This window comes from Macrobrachium rosenbergii, chromosome 50, assembly GCF_040412425.1.
Source record: "Macrobrachium rosenbergii isolate ZJJX-2024 chromosome 50, ASM4041242v1, whole genome shotgun sequence".
Taxonomy (NCBI): domain Eukaryota; kingdom Metazoa; phylum Arthropoda; class Malacostraca; order Decapoda; family Palaemonidae; genus Macrobrachium; species Macrobrachium rosenbergii.
This window is the reverse complement of record NC_089790.1, coordinates 38,870,055-38,889,206: the sequence shown is the minus strand read 5'-3', so window position 1 is coordinate 38,889,206 and position 19,152 is coordinate 38,870,055. Positions and strand designations below refer to the sequence as shown.

General features: G+C 37.6%; 1 protein-coding gene across 1 annotated transcript in view; it reads left to right on the top strand.

The window, feature by feature from the left end:
* Positions 1–19,152, top strand: part of LOC136832859 (dynein axonemal heavy chain 5-like) — a 401,416-nt gene that overhangs the window by 234,593 nt on the left and 147,671 nt on the right. Inside the window, 7 exon segments of the mRNA XM_067094521.1 lie at positions 888–981; positions 2,542–2,546; positions 12,295–12,493; positions 13,658–13,800; positions 13,966–14,100; positions 15,898–16,020; positions 16,309–16,426. Of these exon segments, the coding sequence (XP_066950622.1) occupies positions 888–981; positions 2,542–2,546; positions 12,295–12,493; positions 13,658–13,800; positions 13,966–14,100; positions 15,898–16,020; positions 16,309–16,426 (817 nt within the window).

Sequence of the window (19,152 nt, the reverse complement as noted above, 5' to 3'; positions counted from 1 at the left end):
AGAAAATAATACTTTAACCGAGCTAAAAAACAAGTGTTCCATAAGCCTTGATATTAATACTAATAGAGATTTCGATTAATAGTCATCTTCTCAATATAACTAAAATCATCATCGTCTTTTATTCCTCAAAGAACAGGTAATCTCTACAAATAAATTCTTTAGTACCAGATTACATCTCAGAAGGCTTAGATTATTTTTTAGACCTATAAATCATTTTGCAACATACAAACAGTTGAGCACAGCCTAAAACTTCAGCATTCAAAGAATCTTGTAGTAATTCATAATCCTATTTTGAAAATGTTATGACTGTTGAGCTTATTAGGTATACTGTCATAATGCTGCAGAGGTAGTTACGTTGAACAACACGAGGAGTATGTTAAGCGCCGTGTCCGCTAAGCTTATCACACCGTGCTTTGAGCTAAACAGTGTAAAAAAGACAGTAAGTTCAAATCACACAGGTTATGAATTATACCAGTACATAAAAGGGATCATATTTATTTAACCATAGTGCTAGCTGTGAATTCGCAGGCTTATCGACATGTATGACATTGGAATTTAAAAAAAAATGTTTAACACTGCTTGGCAACGTTACGTTGAGTCTGAAATTTTGGACGATACAAAAAGAATCATTTCGCCTCAGATTTGAGCATGACTGCACATGCAGTGTACCTATTTTAGGATACAAAATAGTATATTCTATTAATACCCACGAACTACATATATTTTGCCTGAAAAGAATGAAAATCAAATGTAAATAAACGACACACGAATTTCTAAGTTAAGATAGTTAATTGTTATACTTATCATAAAATAAAGCTGGTCCTCTTAGCCTTGATGAAATACTGGGTTTTCACGTATTGTAATTCCAGTTTGCATCTGATCTGCAGGCTACCACGCTGCTTGAAGGTCTGCTTCCCGAAGAGCAGCAGCCACAGCACACACACAACCGTCGGGAACCAGATCCTGATACAGAGGAGACTCGTGTAAGTACTCTGCCTGATGAATGAATGAATGAATGCCATTCATGGGCGTCTCTTTGTCTTTTAAGATTTTGAACTGCAGGCCTCTCAGAAGTTTGGATAATTACCAATTGTTATGAAACTATGATTGAAATCCCTGGACGGAGGAAAAAAAATGTTACACTTGTAAATTCCTGGTGAATATCAATGAAAATGATCTATTGTGGGCTTCTGTATGTACTGCACCCAACGATTTCCTGTCTCTCCATATGGCGTCATCCCATCTACTTCTCTGCCTATCTCTACTTTTCTACTCACCACGGCTATGCATGCTTTCTTCACAAGAACATGCTCATCTTTGCGAAATACATGTCCATACCACCTCATCCTGCTTTCCCTGACTCTGTCTTCTATTCTACAAACATCCACTCTTTTCGGTCACTTTCATTGGTTTTCAGCAATGGCATTCCCATGATCCATCTCAACACTCTCATCTTTATCCTATCTAATGCCTCTTCCTCCTCTTTTGTTTGCATTACTTATGTTCCTCTACCATACAGCACTGCTGGTCTCATCGCTGTTTTGCAGACCCTCATCCCAGGTCTCTACCGATCTGATACTCACAGGTTAAAGGGATTCTTCTTGCCAAGAATCACGCCTGAAGCTTGTCTCCACCAAAGCCGTTTTAACCGTCCTCTGCGCCACCAGCTCACTCCTATACTCCTCATTTATGACAGAGCCCGAGTACTGGAAACAATTTATATGTCTTTTGCTTCCTTTTTCTAGGAACTTCTGCCAAGCCTCTACCTCTCTCGCGATTCTCCTGTTTCTTGTGTTAAACCCAGGTCATCTGCAAACAGCAGATCCCATAGCATATTTCCTCTACGACTATATAGAGGAATGGGCTTAAAGCTGATTCTTGATGTAAGTCAACCGTAACTTCAAAAACATGTCTTCCCTAATATTGTTCTTAATCCCTTTACCATCTGGACTCTGGCCTTGAGGTCAGCTAAAATTATAAAAAAACAAAATAAGGCTGCAGTCCTACTTCAAGAAGGGCGTGATTAGATAAACTCTGGGGTTTAACTTAATTAATTATATTTACAAAAGAAAACACATCAGAAGAATGGTAGCATAATTCTGGTGTAATAAGATCAAGAGTAAATGACGGGGAATTTGCTAGAGGAAACACAATGTGATGCTCACTTCAAAGGGCATTGAAAACGAGGTAGTGGGGACCACTATGCACACAAGGTGATAATGCAGATCCACAGTTGAATAACTCCTAATCTGCAATCAAAACACTTATGGTTACTCTACCGAAACTAGCACTGAAATGAAGGAATCAAGGAATTGCATAGAAGACGCCCAGACTGAACTCGATTCCAATGACTCGAATATCATTCGATTACATTACACTTCTCGACAGTGCTTTGTAAATTAAACCGCACAAAATATGAAAGGCAATACAGGTCTCGCTGTAGGTATATTGCACTATGAAAAGAAACAGAAAATAAAGACGAATAGGGAATGTGACTGATAAAAAAAACCTTAAATCCTGGTACTTTACTTTATTTAGGAGCTGAAGTTCTCTTCTTATGGGGGCCAGTGAGAGGGAGGGCAAGTGAATAAGTTCACAACAAAAGTTACTTTGGTTACTGCCAGCCATTTGTTAGAAATAGGCAGTTTAATGGAGCAAGGAACAGTACATCAGACCCATGGTGACGTCCAAGCAATTCTAAGGCCGAGCGTCTTGCTCCAAGACCCTTTATAGCTTTCAAGATTATGTTTTTCCTCCTCACAGGTGACATTGGGATTGTTCTGCCCACATGGAAATGTGGGCAGCATGGCTGAACCTTTAAGATGGCGGAAAGCACATGTTCAACTCGCCAGCTGACCTGACTAGGGTGACGATTAGCTCTAATGGGGTCCGCACCTGGAATTTAAGGATTTCCGGCAGCACTTGGACAAGAAAGAGATTAAAGCGGTTCCCCCCCTCCCCACAAGAAAGCCAGTAATAAGAGAGAGGTTAAAGAGGCGAATTCGCCTACAGTGAATCATACTAAAATAAATTAAATAATTGCTTAATCTTCATTTCATTTGACTTATTGACTGGAAGATGGTGTATAAGAGGATACTTTTGATACCTCCCCCACCTTGATGGCATTTACCCCTTAGCTGGGTTGAAATGGCTAAAATTACATTATCACAACGGGCAATGATTTCTCTCTTCATAACCTTTTGGGTACATTATTCTAAAATATAATATTTCTGTTAAATATCAGAGTCAATTATAAACATAAGAAATCACTTATGACCTTTACTCTACTGTGCAGAATTAATTTACGCTGTTGGCAACAGTAATAATTTTGCTCTCTAAGAATTGAACTGAAGATGAGCAGTATTTAACAAGTATAAAATAACTAGATTATTACTTCATTTGTAATAAAATTGAACCTAACATCGAGAGGTAAATACTGTTATACTTAGAATACTCCAAAACACTTATTAGTAAAAGACTTTTAGTCACAAGGCCATGCAGTTAATATACCTTGAGGAGGTAGTACAACAAAAGTATTCGTGGGCTTAGTTAGGTGTTGCCACTATACTTGAGAGCAATGGCTCAGTGCCATTCGGGCACATATAAGTACATGCGATGTATGAGTAAGTAGTACTGGCTATGGGAACCAGAGGTTACTAATTACTAGGAAAAGAACAATAATAAAAGGGAGTGTCTCAATTTGGGAGTTACTGACAAGGCACACTGACACTAACCTTACAGATGCCTCATGGCACTTGTCTACATACATGAAGTATAACTATATGTAATTTACACAGTTTGAGTGTCTGGGACTCGAGATTCATCACAGAAGAATAATAAAAGTATAGGTGACAGATACAAAGTAATTAATAATTGTTGTACACAGGTGATGATTAAATATGCCGAAATTATATTCATTATCCTATGGAATTGGCTAGGTTCATTCTTTAGCCTGTAACGACCCGAGTGGGCCGTTATGCAGGTTCTTTAACATACTCAGGACGGGGCTGTCATGACTGACGGCAGATGCAACAAACAAAGGAGGGGAAAACAACAAAAACAATAAAATGAGCTTAAAATTAATTTATTTACAATATTTACAAGTGAGTCAGGTCTGGTAAAAGATAAAAACCATAAATACAAAAAAAACCAAAAGGCAGCTCTAAAAAAATCAAGTTAAATAAACAAAAAGTAGCTGTAAGAAAAAAAAAGGCAAAAATAAACAACAGCAGGCAGAAAAAAAAAAACCAAACATACGTCCTCCATCGGGGCACCAAGACAGCCCTCAGCTGTGCAACAGGGACAAAAACCCACCAACCAGAAAACCCCGATGGAGACGTCAGGACAGCCTCACGCTGTCATCAAAGATGAGCAGCTCGTGGTCACACGACTACTCATGGTCACACTCCTCCTCTCTACGTCGTGCTCCACTTCGTAGGCGTGCTCCAATTTGCTGCTCAAAAACTCGACCAACGTCGACTCAAAAACTGCCTGCTGCTGCTGCCACTGCCGCTACTCTCGCTGCCCTACCAGACCCGACTGAAGACAGAAAAACAGCAGCTCACCACGAAAACATCAAAACAAAAAAAAAACTTGAAGGTAAGGAGGCAGCAATCCACAAAGGGAACGAGCGGGGAACCAGCAGTTCCGCAAAACCATCATAACGTGACACCTCCCACCTAAAAGAAAAAAAAAAAAAGATTATTTTTTTTTACACTCATACTCCCCCTCCAATGCCGTAACAACCCCGCCAGCCAAAACAGAGCCATCCTGTCACGGTCGCCATTGTAACGACCCGAGTGGGCCGTTATGCAGGTTCTTTAACATACTCAGGACGGGGCTGTCATGACTGACGGCAGATGCAACAAACAAAGGAGGGAAAACAACAAAAACAATTAAATGAGCTTTAAAATTAATTTATTTACAATATTTACAAGTGAGTCAGGTCTGGTAAAAGATAAAAACCATAAATACAAAAAAACCAAAAGGCAGCGCTAAACAAAATCAAGTTAAATAAACAAAAAGTAGCTGTAAGAAAAAAAAGGCAAAAATAAACAACAGCAGGCAGAAAAAAAAACCAAACATACGTCCTCCATCGGGGCACCAAGACAGCCCTCAGCTGTGCAACAGGGACAAAAACCCACCAACCAGAAAACCCCGATGGAGACGTCAGGACAGCGTCACGCTGTCATCAAAGATGAGCAGCTCGTGGTCACACGACTACTCATGGTCACACTCCTCCTCTACGTCGTGCTCCACTTCGTAGGCGTGCTCCAATTTGCTGCTCAAAAACTCGACCAACGTCGACTCAAAAAACTGCCTGCTGCTGCTGCCACTGCCGCTACTCTCGCTACCCTACCAGACCCGACTGAAGACAGAAAAACGGCAGCTCACCACGAAAACATCAAAACAAAAAAAAACTTGAAGGTAAGGAGGCAGCAATCCACAAAAGGGAACGAGCGGGGAACCAGCAGTTCCCGCAAAACCATCACTTAACATGACAAGCCCAAAAGGCCTCAAAGGGAAGTCATAGGACTTACAAAATTAAGATATCTGTCAACTGCACTCTGCATTGGGGGAGTGGGAAACAAGGTGAACTATAAGCCTTTGTGAGGCTTAAAATAATATGATTAACTGAACAAAATAATGAAAGGCAAAATGTTAAAGAAAAAGAAAAAATCACAAAGTTATAAGGAAAGAACATACATGAGGAAACCTGACACCCTCTTCTGGATTGAGGTGCTAAGGTCATTGTAGGAGAAAGGGGTAGCACTGTGCAAGGTTGGCACTAGTGCCAAAGGAGCTCAGCGGCCCTCTTTTGGCGATCCGGAGCCATCTATGCCCAAGACTTTCTTCTGTGGACCTGTTTAGGTTGATGGTTTTCCTTTGTAAGGGAATCGATCGAAACAAGCCTGAGGAGGACAGTGGACTGCCACCCAGTTCGGCTTCTTTGATGGCCTGAGCAGGGGCATTCATTACAGGCCCTGGCCCAAGTCATTGCAGTTGCTTGAGTTCATTGGCCAGTTGAGGTGTGGCAGAATCCTCACTCATACTTGCATCTGCTGAGGACTGGGAAAAGTAGGAAGATGTTATGGTGGGAGTGGCAGGCCTGCAGGTTGCAATGACCAGTTCAGGCATGGGTTGCAAGGCCGCGCATTTGGGTGAGCTTCTGCTATGGTTGGGAGAATCGGTCTCTCTTACTGGTACTGGTAACGGAGCCAAGCAGGGTGAAGAGAAGGGATCTGGACTGGGATCTCTCGAATGGAGATCTGGGGAATTCTCTGGCCCTGGCGCTAAGACAGGGTCAGGAACTGGTATAGGATTTGGAGATTGGTTACCATTCTGGACGAACGGAGCTTGGCACTGCTCAGTGCACTCAAGTGGCACTGGCAGAGATTGAGAGTTAATTTTGTGATCTCCAGGAGGGAGATCTATTTGGTGTCATGGCACTGGCACTGGGACGGGGCCTGGGACAGGACTGGGTTTTGGAATCTGCTTGGGTGGAGGTGGCCACTGCACAGAGTACTCAGGTGGCACTTGCAGTGGAATGAATGGAGGCTCTTGAGAATTACTCATGCCTAGTGAATAACTTGAGGGGCTTGGAAACCCGGGTTGTTTTAATTTTGATGGAGACTTGAAGTCTTGTCCCAGGAAGACATCATAACCTTCAGGAATGTAGCTTGCTACGGCAAGGTTGCAGATTTTGGATTTATGAGGTCTCGTAACTCTCAACTGAACAATAGGAAGTATTATTTTAAATTGATTGATACCATCCTTACACTGGGGATCCCGGAGTGACCAGCGAAGGAGCCGATGGCAGACGTCTGACCCAAGATGACGATCCATGAGCAAACGAACCCTTCGTTGCCTCCCCGCTTCCAGCCATTCCCTAGTGCTCTGTAGATGTCCGACCCTCCAAGATGACCCACTCCACCACAGGAACCCTGGACACCTCCTCCAGGCAGCCTGCCGCCGCCCCCAAACTCATACAGGACGACCTGACCAACGAAGGAGCAATGTACCCTTCAACCCGCTACTGTCCTCTTCGAGTTCCTGCTGGCCGGCACCGCCCTTCAGCCTCCTACCCACCCAAAGCCCAAGCCCTTCGCGCCCATTCCAATTGTCAGCAAGATGATTTCCGCATCGATGCCTTGTTCTGTGGGGTTGGGGGGGGGAGTATTGTAAGAGACCGTGATGCAGTCTCTTTCGAGTGCACATGTGTATGCATCATCCATCAGAGGGAACAAGACAAAAACAAGAGCATCCCGTTTTCTCTCTCTCAAGGAACACAACTTCTACCATACAATATTTCCGTCTGTTTCTCCCTAACCATTGTTGTCTTGATTTATGTACAATCACCACTACTCGCATTGCTGTGCAAGCATTCTAATCATATACTCATAATGTTCCACCGAATCTTTTGTATCAAACTGTATGTATGTTTCTGTTTGTGTAGATGCCAAATGTCTCGCCATTTCACATATATTATGCTACTGCATTGTATTCATTAATCTGTCTCGAATCTCATGCAACTGGCCATATGTGGAATTTCCTGGCCTTTCCATTGATATATGTTTTATCATTGTACGTTTATTATGTCTCTCACAATTGCTATCTGTTTGTCTGCTGACAAACACAGATGTCCAAAACATCACCTCTGTTTTGCCCTGTCTGTGTGTAGAAACTACTTTGTGGCTCGCACCAGCCAATAACAACTTTGAAGATTCTGTACATTCATTCAGTAAGGAACCACTAATAAACCAGACAACACCCAGCCAGTATGTTACTCTATACCATCCTTACAAGGGAACGTGACTGATGAAAAAAACTTAAATCCTGGTAATTTACCTTATTTAGGAGCTGAAGTTCTCTTCTTATGGGGGCCAGCAAGAGGGAGGGCAGGTGAATAAGCTCACAACAAAAGTTACTTTGGTTACTGCCAGCCACATGTTAGAAATAGGCAGTTTAATGGAGCAAGGGACACGACATCCATCCTGTGGTGGCATCCGAGCAATAATTCTAAAGCCGAGCGTCTCTCTCCAAGACACTTTATAGCTTTTGGGAATTACGTGTTTCCTCCTCCTAGGTGGTGTTGGGATAATTCTGCTCACATAGAAGTGTGGGCAGCATTGCTGAACTTTCAAGATGGCCAGCTGACCTGCCTTGGGCGACGATTATCTCTGATCAGGTCCGCACCTGGAATTTAAGGATTTCCGGCAGCACTTGGACAAGAAAGAGATTAAAATGGTTCCTCATTGGAAGGGTGGGTTCTGTTCTCAGCTAGCACTCTGCTGGCCGTGCGTTCGAATCTCCGACCGGCCAATGAAGAATAAGGGGAATTTATTTCTGGTGATAGAAATTCACTTCTCGCTATAATGTGGTTTGGATCCCACAATAAGCTGTAGGTCCTGTTGCTAGGTAACCAATTGGTTCTTAGTCACGTAAAATAAATGTAATCCTTCGGGCCAGCCCTAGGAGAGCTGTTAATCAGCTCAGTGGTCTGGTTAAACTAAGGTATACTTAACTTAACTCCCTCCCCCCCCCACAACAAAGCCAGTGGTGAGAAAGAGGTTATAGAGGCGAATTCCCATACAATGAATCATGCTAAAATAAATCAGTTTCTTAGTCTTCATTTCATTTGACTTATTGACTGGAAGATGGCATGTAAGAGGACACTCTTGATAATATATACATATATATATATATATATATATATATATATATATATATATATATATATATATATATATATATATATATATATATATATATATATATATATATATATATAATGTGTGTGTGTGCGTGCGTGCGCCCGTGCTTGTACGTATTTTTCCAGAGGGGGAAAAATCTAAGTTATAATGGGAGACCGAGGAAGTGGAGCTGCACCCTCTGCTGTTTAAGCAGTGCCCATCAAGGGCTATTATTCTATGACAGTGTGGGTCGAGGTGTGCCGGGATAAGGATTATGAAGAAAGTGGATTCCATCTGAAATAAAAGGCCAAAATTCCAAGTGTAGTAAATTGAAAGTCATCCATCACCAATGAGTAATTTTTTTGCCACAAATTATGACTTGTTTTAAATTGAATGTTACTGTTCCCTTCGAACAAAAGGCAAATGTTGGGTTTCCGTAAAGTTTCCTTTGCCTGTTAATTATTTAGCTGCATATAAAGTGTTTGCTTTGCATTGTTCATATATTTTCATTCAGCATATTTGAAATGTGTTGCAGTGTTGCGACAAGTTCTAACAAGGGAATACGTTTATGCCAATTGGAAACTAGAAGGAGAAAAGACAACACATTACATAAAAACGAGAATAATAATATCTTTATAAAATTAAATGAATATCTGACTGCTTGATATACATTTTAAGACTAATTTAAATTCACCTTATTCTGGATTTTTCGTAAAGTGTTTGTATAAGAAACTGTCATTCTGGAAAAGGTATTTTAATTTTCTTGTGTTGCACTTGTGTGTTCATGATAATTGTAAATTCTTTCTTTTGTGTGCCTGTGTGTGATGTGCATTTCTATAAAACCGCAGCTTTGTCAAGTTTTGCATTCATTTTAAAGTTTTCACTTTTACTGTTGTAAATTGAGAACATCGATTTTGTTATGTTTGCTGTTTCATATATTTGTTTATTTTGCTGTGAGAACTTAATATTTTCATTCAGCATATTTGAAATGTGTAGCAGTGTTGCGACAAGTTCTAACAAGGGAATACGTTTATGCCAATTGGAAACTAGAAGGAGAAAAGACAACACTTTACATAAAAACGAGAATAATAATATTTATAAAATTAAATGAATATCTGACTGCTTGATATGCATTTTAAGACTAATTTAAATTCACCTTATTCTGTAAAGTGCGGGAACATAATGTCTATGCTAATTTCTTGGTATCCTCTGGATACAAAACTGTTATGTTGCTATATTTTTCTCATAAGAAATAAATGTCTGTCCAGGGAAAGTAATACAATGTGAAAGAGTCCTCTGAGACATGAAAATCTGTCCCTAAAGACATCCCATAGATACCCCTTCTGAGAAATGAACAAATTAAATAGGTGCTTTGTGGAGTCAACAGCTGGCAAGATAGCTTTGATTTTGATCTTTCTTGTCTCTGTTCCTAGTGAAACTAAAAACCTAATTAGTTCTTTGTTTCCCCTCTCTTAGTGCTTGTCATGAGGTCTGAGGAAAGTGCGATGATTTCTCGTTACAAGTGAAATACGATGTTAATTTACATTTGTTATGATGCATTTCTTTTAGAGAAACTTTTATTTAGTTGATCTAGATTTTACATTCAAGAATTTGCTCACATATAAAAGCCACTGTATTTTAAAAGTGAATGTAAAATTTTACTACTGTTCATTATGAAATAATGAACAGATGGAAGTTCGCTTAAATGCTTAATGTACCAGTGTGCTGATGGCATTTGCTTCATTTTTTCGCATAACAGACATTCAGAACGTTCAAGTCTATATCTTGTATGTGGATACAGCCGTTTATTTCAAAGCTGTTTTCTTTAATAAATCTAAGAATGGTGTTCTCTTCTTGACCGGTCTTTCCTCGGTAAATTTCAGTTTTTCATACAGAATATTAAGGCATATAAGAAAGTGCTACATGCACCTCTTTTCAGAAATTAAACAATGTGTAACATATCGTTTGTATATCAAAAGTCTGAATTCTTGTGGGCGGTTAAAGAACCATCGCTGTCTGTGATGATTCACAAACTGAATATTTATGTCGAGGCTTTATCAAATAATATAAAAAAATAAATTCTTGTAACATTGCTTTGAAAACATAGAGAAAACATAAACATGTTTATTTAAGACTAATTCGGTATATTTTATTCATTTTAAACATACAAATACATAAAGAAATTTCATAGTAAAAAAATAAGAAAATTGGGTCTCCGAAAACTGGGTCTTAGAAAATTGGGTCTTTTAATATTTAGCTCATTGAAATCAAGCTGTATGTTGAGTAATTTTTATGTTTCTTAATTTGACGTAGTTAATAGGGAAATTATATGTTTTACATCAGATAAACAAAATTGACAATTATATTACCATAGCAATTAAAGAAAAATCTCTAGTAGTTTTTGTCATCAGTATACTATTTCTACGAGACTCTATCCATCAAAATTTTTAATTTCAGTTACAGTACCCATAAGAATGGCTACAAAGTACATTAAATCGGAAAGTGAAAAAGAAACATTTATCGATGAGGATAATTACATAACTTACTCATATTATGTCCAGTGCCAACAAAGCGAGAGAATGCAAATTTCGTGTGCATACAAAACTCCAGGAGAGTGAAAATGTGATTGTTAAGGCAATCAGCGCTCATAATCATTCTACTGCACTGGCCAAAGTAGAAGCTCGAAATTCTATATCAGAAATGATGTGGGGAATTCAAAGCGGCGAATCATCTAGCACAAGAACGAGTTTCGCAATACCTGTTCATAAACATGATGAAAATGCAAGAAGTTAAATTTCAAGTTTACCAACGGTTTCAAGGTCGATAACAGCTTGACGGAATAAAACTTTTGGTGCACCTCCGTTACCTTTGACTCTTACAGGCTTTGAAGTGCCTCAGATCTTTCGTGTTTTGAATGATTGTAAACCTTTTTCTTTTTACAAAGTGACAGTGGAATTGACAGTGACAAAAGAATTTTAATGTTTGCTTCAGACAAGGGACTTCATGATGTGCAAAGTTCTTTCTACTTGAGAATTGATGGTACTTTCAAAGTTTCTCCAAATGCATGGTATTCAGTTTTGATTATACATGCTAATATGCACGGGAGAGCCTTTCCTCGTGCATCTATATTATTACCCGACAAACAGAAGCTATAAATGATAAAACTTTTATCATACTAAAAGATCTATTGCCATATTTAAATCCCAAGGAAGTGATGATCGATTTCGAGAGAGCACTTTGTAGTAGCGTTCATAAGCTCGAGACCGAATTTTCCTAGACCAAATTATCTAGACCAAGTTTTCTAAGACCATATTTTCTGAGACCGAGTTTTCTGGCCACAATAGCTGATGTAGCTGTTTTGAAATGGGTATCAGAGTAGTGCTTAAACGTTAATATAAACAAAGAAAAGTATACTTTAATTGTTCTTCGCCCTAAAATTTCTCTGTCTGTTGAGATTTCCAAAATCAGCTGCCCATAATAAACAAGAAAAGAAGCCATACTTTTCTTCACTATTGATATTCACATAAATCATGGTGTTTTTCACGCTGTAATGCTTAGTAAAAATTAATACTTCTCACTCTCTCACTCTGTCCATGTACAGAACCAGCAAGCTCCAGTAGCAGACCACATCGAACGTCTCTTTGTGTTCTCCATGCTCTGGAGTTTAGGAGCTTTTCTGGAACTCGATGACCGGGCTAAACTTGAAGAATACATCCGAACAGAGCATCCAACTCTTGACCTTCCAGACAGCACCAGTAGTGAAACCTCGTCTATTTTCGACTTCACTATTGATGAAAACGGTAGTTTGCAATTTATTAGTTTTAGTTTAAGTCAATAAAAGACACAGATGCCACAACAATGCTAGTTGACAAGATATTCTGAAAGGGGATCACAGCTTACCCAGTAATTTTACCTCTGTATTCGTCTTTCCTTATTAAATCTTAACTTTGAAAGTTTATATTTTTATTTAGTTATTATTATTATTATTATTATTATTATTATTATTATTATTATTATTATTATTATTATTATTATTATTATTATTAATTAATTAATTTTTTTTATTTCAAACTACATTTTTCCATGGAATATCTTGAGGATAGTGAGTACTTCACCCACACCCTGCTCAGTGTTAAATGAAGACAGATGATGGCGCATAGATTGGAGAGCTTTATTAGTAACCTCATCAATGTGTCAACCCCACAGCTGTGGTCATCCATGGATCAGCCATCCAGTTAGACAAGATCCACGATTACTCAATTCATTACTCATCTGTTGTTCAACCATTCAGTCCAGTAACTGAAACTAACACAATTACACCTTCAGTAGACCAAAATATTTATCAACTCACTCATGTCATCCGTAACACTCGATTATTAATGTAATTTGTTTTCCAGCTCATTACACTTGAGCTATTTTTGCCACAATAAGAAAATAAATAGATAATGAGTTTTTTTTGCTGTATGTAAAATTACCTAATACGACCTTGCCTTACTGTTTTCCTTTCTGGTACGGACCTCCTCTAACTTTCAGTCAAAAGATAACAAATTCTCCTTTAATAAAACTGGCTTTTCGTCATGTGTACAGGGAATGCGTGCTCCTTTTGAGTTCAAATTTTGGTATATATACTGCTACTGTTGCTACTAATACTACTACTAATATGAAAATAATAATTACTACGATTTCTCATGATATTAAAAATGAAGTATAAGTTTATTCTGAGAATGGTTTTACCCTCACGGACGATATAAAAAAACACTTGTTCAGCTGTCATTTTTTAAAACCGTGTTTGTTTCTGGTGCAGGCACTTGAGAGTAAATAGTCGCTACTATATTTATAAATTTTAAGGAATTATCTACCATTCAAAGCTGTGATCAGGGATTCTTAAATATGACATTTTTACTGTATATATACTGCGTATTTTCGTTGTGCTAATAATGATTGGCTTATTTTTTGTTTTAAAGGTTATTGGCAGCACTGGTCAACGAGAGTGATAGAATTCGTCTACCCTGACACTGGGTCAGCGGAGTACACATCTATTTTGGTGCCTAATGTGGATAACGTTCGAATGGATTTCCTCATACACATAATAGCACAGCAAGAGAAGGTACTGTATTGCTCCCGTCCGCCCCGCTCCACTTTCTCTCAAAAATTTAAGAATAAGAAACTATGTGCTCTTTACAGATAACTTCAAGCAGATTCTATCACCAAAGCGTTCGATATGTCTTTTTCCATCAGACATTAATTTCCTGATTTTCCTGTTTTTGGTCAGGGGGTCCTGATTACTGGGGAGCCAGGGTCAGCCAAAACGGTTACCATCAACGCGTTCATGAAAAAATATAATGCTGAAGATCACCTCTGCCGAAATTTCAACTTTTCCTCTGCTTCTACTCCACTTTACTTCCAGGTAAGTCAGTAGAAATAATTCTGGGATTTTCATTGCTGTTATTTATATTGTACTCAGAATCTCATGAAAAAAACCGAGAGACCAAGGACTTGTCTATGAGAATCTCCCACAATAACTGTTTATTATTCACATTCAATACACCTTTAAAGTAAAAGAAATGGCCATAAATACATTGATAATAGAAAATAATTTATATCTAATTAGGTACCTAAAAAGAATTGAATAAACAAAGAAAATGAAAGTGCGTTTAAGTATACACAGGTACGAGAACTCCAACGCAAGAGCGCGGAAGGCATAGAGGATGAACTCAAATCCAAATACATGTCAATTTCGGTAACATCACGCGTGATATTCAGCATGCGGTAAAGCCACTAGTCTGTATTTAAATGCAGTTTCATTCAGCTTACAACAGACTCTTTAGTCATTTAACAGAAACCGCATGAACACATAGAGAACTGAGTGGAAGCTAGTTTCGTTTAGTTAATTACTCACAGAGGACGACGCAGTTTTATTTTGTCCGGAGTAAAATCATTTGTAACTAGTTAGGACTTCAGCTAAAGTTTTGGCCGGTACGCCCCTTAACGCAATATAACTCTCCATTTATCCTCATTTATTATGTTTTCCTCTATCCACAGGCGTCTTTGAACGTTATACAATTACCTTCTGCCTGTTTTGAGATTATTAGGTACAACCACTTCTTGTTTCTATATCTTTTTTTTAAGATACACCTATTTCTTAATGAAATAAAAGGCTGTCTATAATACATTCTGACGCCTTCCTTTTCAATAAAAGTTAACTTGTAATCTAAAATTTTCCATGACTAAATAATGATCAAATGTACCTATAACTCCCTTCTCCCTCAATATCAGATCCGTTATTATGCTTCTCTGTATACTCTGTTGTAACAAAATCTGTCAAAATTTTCCTCAAAATTCCTTCCTCCTACTTATTCCTCTGAATATTTTTACAGCCATGCACATTGATCAATCATAGACATTTAAAACCCACCATAGTTATAAGATCTGACTCACCACATTCACCCATATTTTCTCTAAACAGGAATAGGGAAAGATTCCGACTGTACGAAACATAGTCTTCCAGTGTTACCATTTTCCATAACTGAATTAAGCTTTCGGTACTTTTTCCTCTGCTGACGTCAATTTCTTTCTTGGATTCGCACATTTCTCCTTTTTCGCAAGTCGCCACGGATCTTTACCGTTGAAGACTTTTTTCGTATTTTCTTAGATATATCGTTGTCACTAAGGTTGTTGATAGTGTCTGCAATATTTTGCTTGACGGTCCATGGTATTTATTTTTATTGTTGGAGTCAGTCTTCAGTCTAATGTTTGATTAGTGTTTATTTCATAACTTATAGGTTTAAATATTGTCTCTTAACTCTTATTTTTAGTAATTTCCACTAAAAACAAAAATTAGGGCCTGCGAATCACTTGTTTTCATGTTTCGATAAATGTAATTTTCTGCCTCTTAAGAAATTTAATCTTCAGTGGTAGATATCGAAAAAAAAATAACTACCAGAAGAAACTGTTTGTTATGGCATAACTTGCGTGTTAATAAAGAAATTAAAAAAATTAAAGGTTGTAATTCTAGCATCTAAAATATAGCTACTGTCATTTGGACAAACTACTCATGGGTTGTACCAGTTTATTTTATAATCACAATAATAATTGTTCGTTAACAGTAAGTATTGACTTTTCTACTTGGAGTACTGAATCTGCTATCATTAATAGCCTTTCTTAATGCAACGACTCACAGCAAGTGAAAGAAATCCTTTTCCAGAAAACGATTGAAAGTTACCTTGACAAAAGGATGGGCAGCACTTACGGTCCGCCAGCAGGTAAGAAGATGACCGTCTTCATTGATGACCTTAATATGCCGCACATCAACGACTGGGGAGATCAGGTGAGAGTGGTGGTGCTTCACTTTTAACTTCATGCCGTTAAGAGTTAATTAATCAGGTAGAAGATAATTCCAGAATTCAGAGGAGAATTGCTTTCAAATGTAAATCATATTGATTCATTGCGTACAAAAAGTACTTTCCCACTAGTATTTTACAAATGATTTTTAGGCGTTCAAAGAACTCTTTTTGCGAGAGGTAAACATTGACCTCATTCAGTGTCACCAAATGGATTATCATGGCTTTCTGCTGATCTGTAAGCAAAATGACAAGAGATGCTTTATCTCTTTCAGCCGACGAATGAAATCCTCCGACAAACAATGGAAATGAGTGGTTTTTACAGCCTCGAAAAACCTGGGGATTTCTCACATGTTGTTGATCTTCAGTTTTTGGCGGCCATGGGGCATCCAGGTCAGAATATGAAGTCAGCATTTAGCGGCAATCTCATTTTATCTTTGCTCATATCTAACCACATTTCTTTTTAACTTGCCAATATACTTATACATCGACCAGGTTTTCTCTCTGCCTGAGTGACCACATCCTCGAACCTTCTATTCCCCATCAGCTCTTTTCTTTTTTGAAAGTCGTAACTACAGCCAATTCTTGATTCACTTTGTCCGTTTTTAAGAATTCACTTGAAGTTTTCAATTTTTTCTCTTTCGATAAGAGATATTATTACCAATATAATGCACACGATTAAGATTGTAGCATTAAAATCAAAGTTTTATGTCTTTGAATCTAGTAAGCGGTGGTAGCAGCAGGGAACAGAAAGTTATCATACACAATCATTTTATGACCCAAAGACTTGAACTTAATCAAATGAAAAATGTTTTCCATCCAAACATTTAGTTTTAAAATTTCATCACATCTAAATTATCGTAAACCCAAAATGCTTTATTGAAGTAATCGCTTGTATCTTTTTTTATTGATTTGAATCATGTCCATTTGAACAAACCTAATGCTTGCATAAAATTCTGCCAATGTAATCCTCTAATTAGTAGCCTTTTCAATTGAGAAAAGCTAAACGTTATTTCACTTGCATAACGTGTTTACGTGAACAGATATCATAAGGTTACGGAGTAGAAAGGTAAAAAAAAAAAAAGAAAAAAAGTCAGGGCACAAACATATAAATTTTTTTAACAAACAGTAAATAGCTTATTAACTGGTAAAAATAAGTTCTGAGAATGGTCGGTATCGCAAATTGACCTCTGCGCATTCTCAGGCAAGGTAAAATCCAGTCCTAGGTTGTGAAAGGTATGATACACCTTAGTGATTATTGGTAAATCTATCATGTAACATAGTTAATGAATTTATATTTTCACAGATATAAATGTAAATGTAAATGTAAATGTATATGTATATGTATATGTATATGTATATGTATATGTAAATGTATGTGTATGTAAATGTATGTATGTGTACGTATGTATGTATGTATGTATGTATATATATATATATATATATATATATATATATATATATATATATATATATATATATATATATATATATATATATATACACATACATACATATATATATATATTTATTACGATCTCGCTTTTCGAGATCGACAGGTTCTTTAAAATAAACAAGCAATTGGGCTGTAATGACTGACGAGAGGTGACAAACAAAGGAGGGAGGAGCAGAACAAAACGAAAAAGTTACCTTAAAATTAATTTATTTACAATAAAGTTATATACACAATATACAGTGAGTCAGGTTCAAACTAAAATTCATAATTATACAACAATAAAAGCGTCAGCAGCAAAAATCAAAGTAAACAATGTAACAGTAGTTACAGGAAGAGCATTGCAAGAGTCAGTACAATAACAAAAACACCTGACAAAAGGGGGAACAAGAATTACATAAATTGAAATCAGTAAAAATAATGTGTCCAAAAATAAACATTAAACAATAATGACAGCAACAACAGGTAACACAGCACAACAGACCATTACAACACTTGTCATAAATACATCAAGCATGAACAAATAATCAACACAGTAGGGTAAACAAAGATCAGTTCATAACATTACCCTCCCGGGTGCAAAATTATACATAAAACAAAAATAACAGTGAAATCCTTAATACTGCAACACATTGTGCAGGACACCCAAACACTCGGGAAAAACGTGATACAGCAGAATTACAAAGGCAAAGGCAATCACCTGAAAAATATATATATACAGCCGGAGCTACATATGCCACCACAGACGAAGCTGCAACACAGGAACACTGCAGGACAACAAAGACAGAGCCGACACGACAACCATCTCGTCCTCAAGCACAGTGCTGACGTCCTCCTCCAGTACTGACGACCACGACAGAGCCGACACGGGAACCATCTCGTCCTCCAAGAAACGTACTGACGTCCTCCTCCATCTACGACGACCATGACAGAGCCGACACGGCAACCATCTCGTCCTCAAGAAACTCTCTGCTGCTAGGACCTGACTCGCAAAGTCGCAGGTACGGATACCTGCTGCTGCCCTGGACCAACGGTCGTTCTGCCCTCCAGAACCTGACTTGTTGCTGTTACGAACCTGACTGACGAAGTCTGACGCCATCCATCAGACGTCAACTCGCCAGCAAGAAAAACAAAAAAAACAAAGGAGGCAACAATCCATAAGGGAACAATATAATAACGATTGTTCTAACAATATATATATATATATATATATATATATATATATATATATATATATATATATATATATATATATATATATATAAATATATATATATATATATATATATATATATATATATATATATAATATATTGTTAAATTCCACTAATTTTCTCGATCTTTCATAACCTCGGATGGAACTACAGTTCGTTCATTATATAATTTTCCACAATAGATGGTCATGCAGTGGAATAAAATAACCAGCAAAACTTAACACGTCTATTTTCACTCACTTTATATAAATAACGTACAAAAGCCAATACCTCCAGATTTTTGTAAGTATGTACAGCTATCACCACAGGATAATGAACTCAACCAACCCAAGACATGAAAACTCCGATGTAAGTTTTACAAAGGATGAGAACCCGAAAAGAAACTAAGTAATTGCATTCTTACCAAAAGATGGCGTTAGAAGTAAAGAATTTCACAGTTACCAACTAGATGG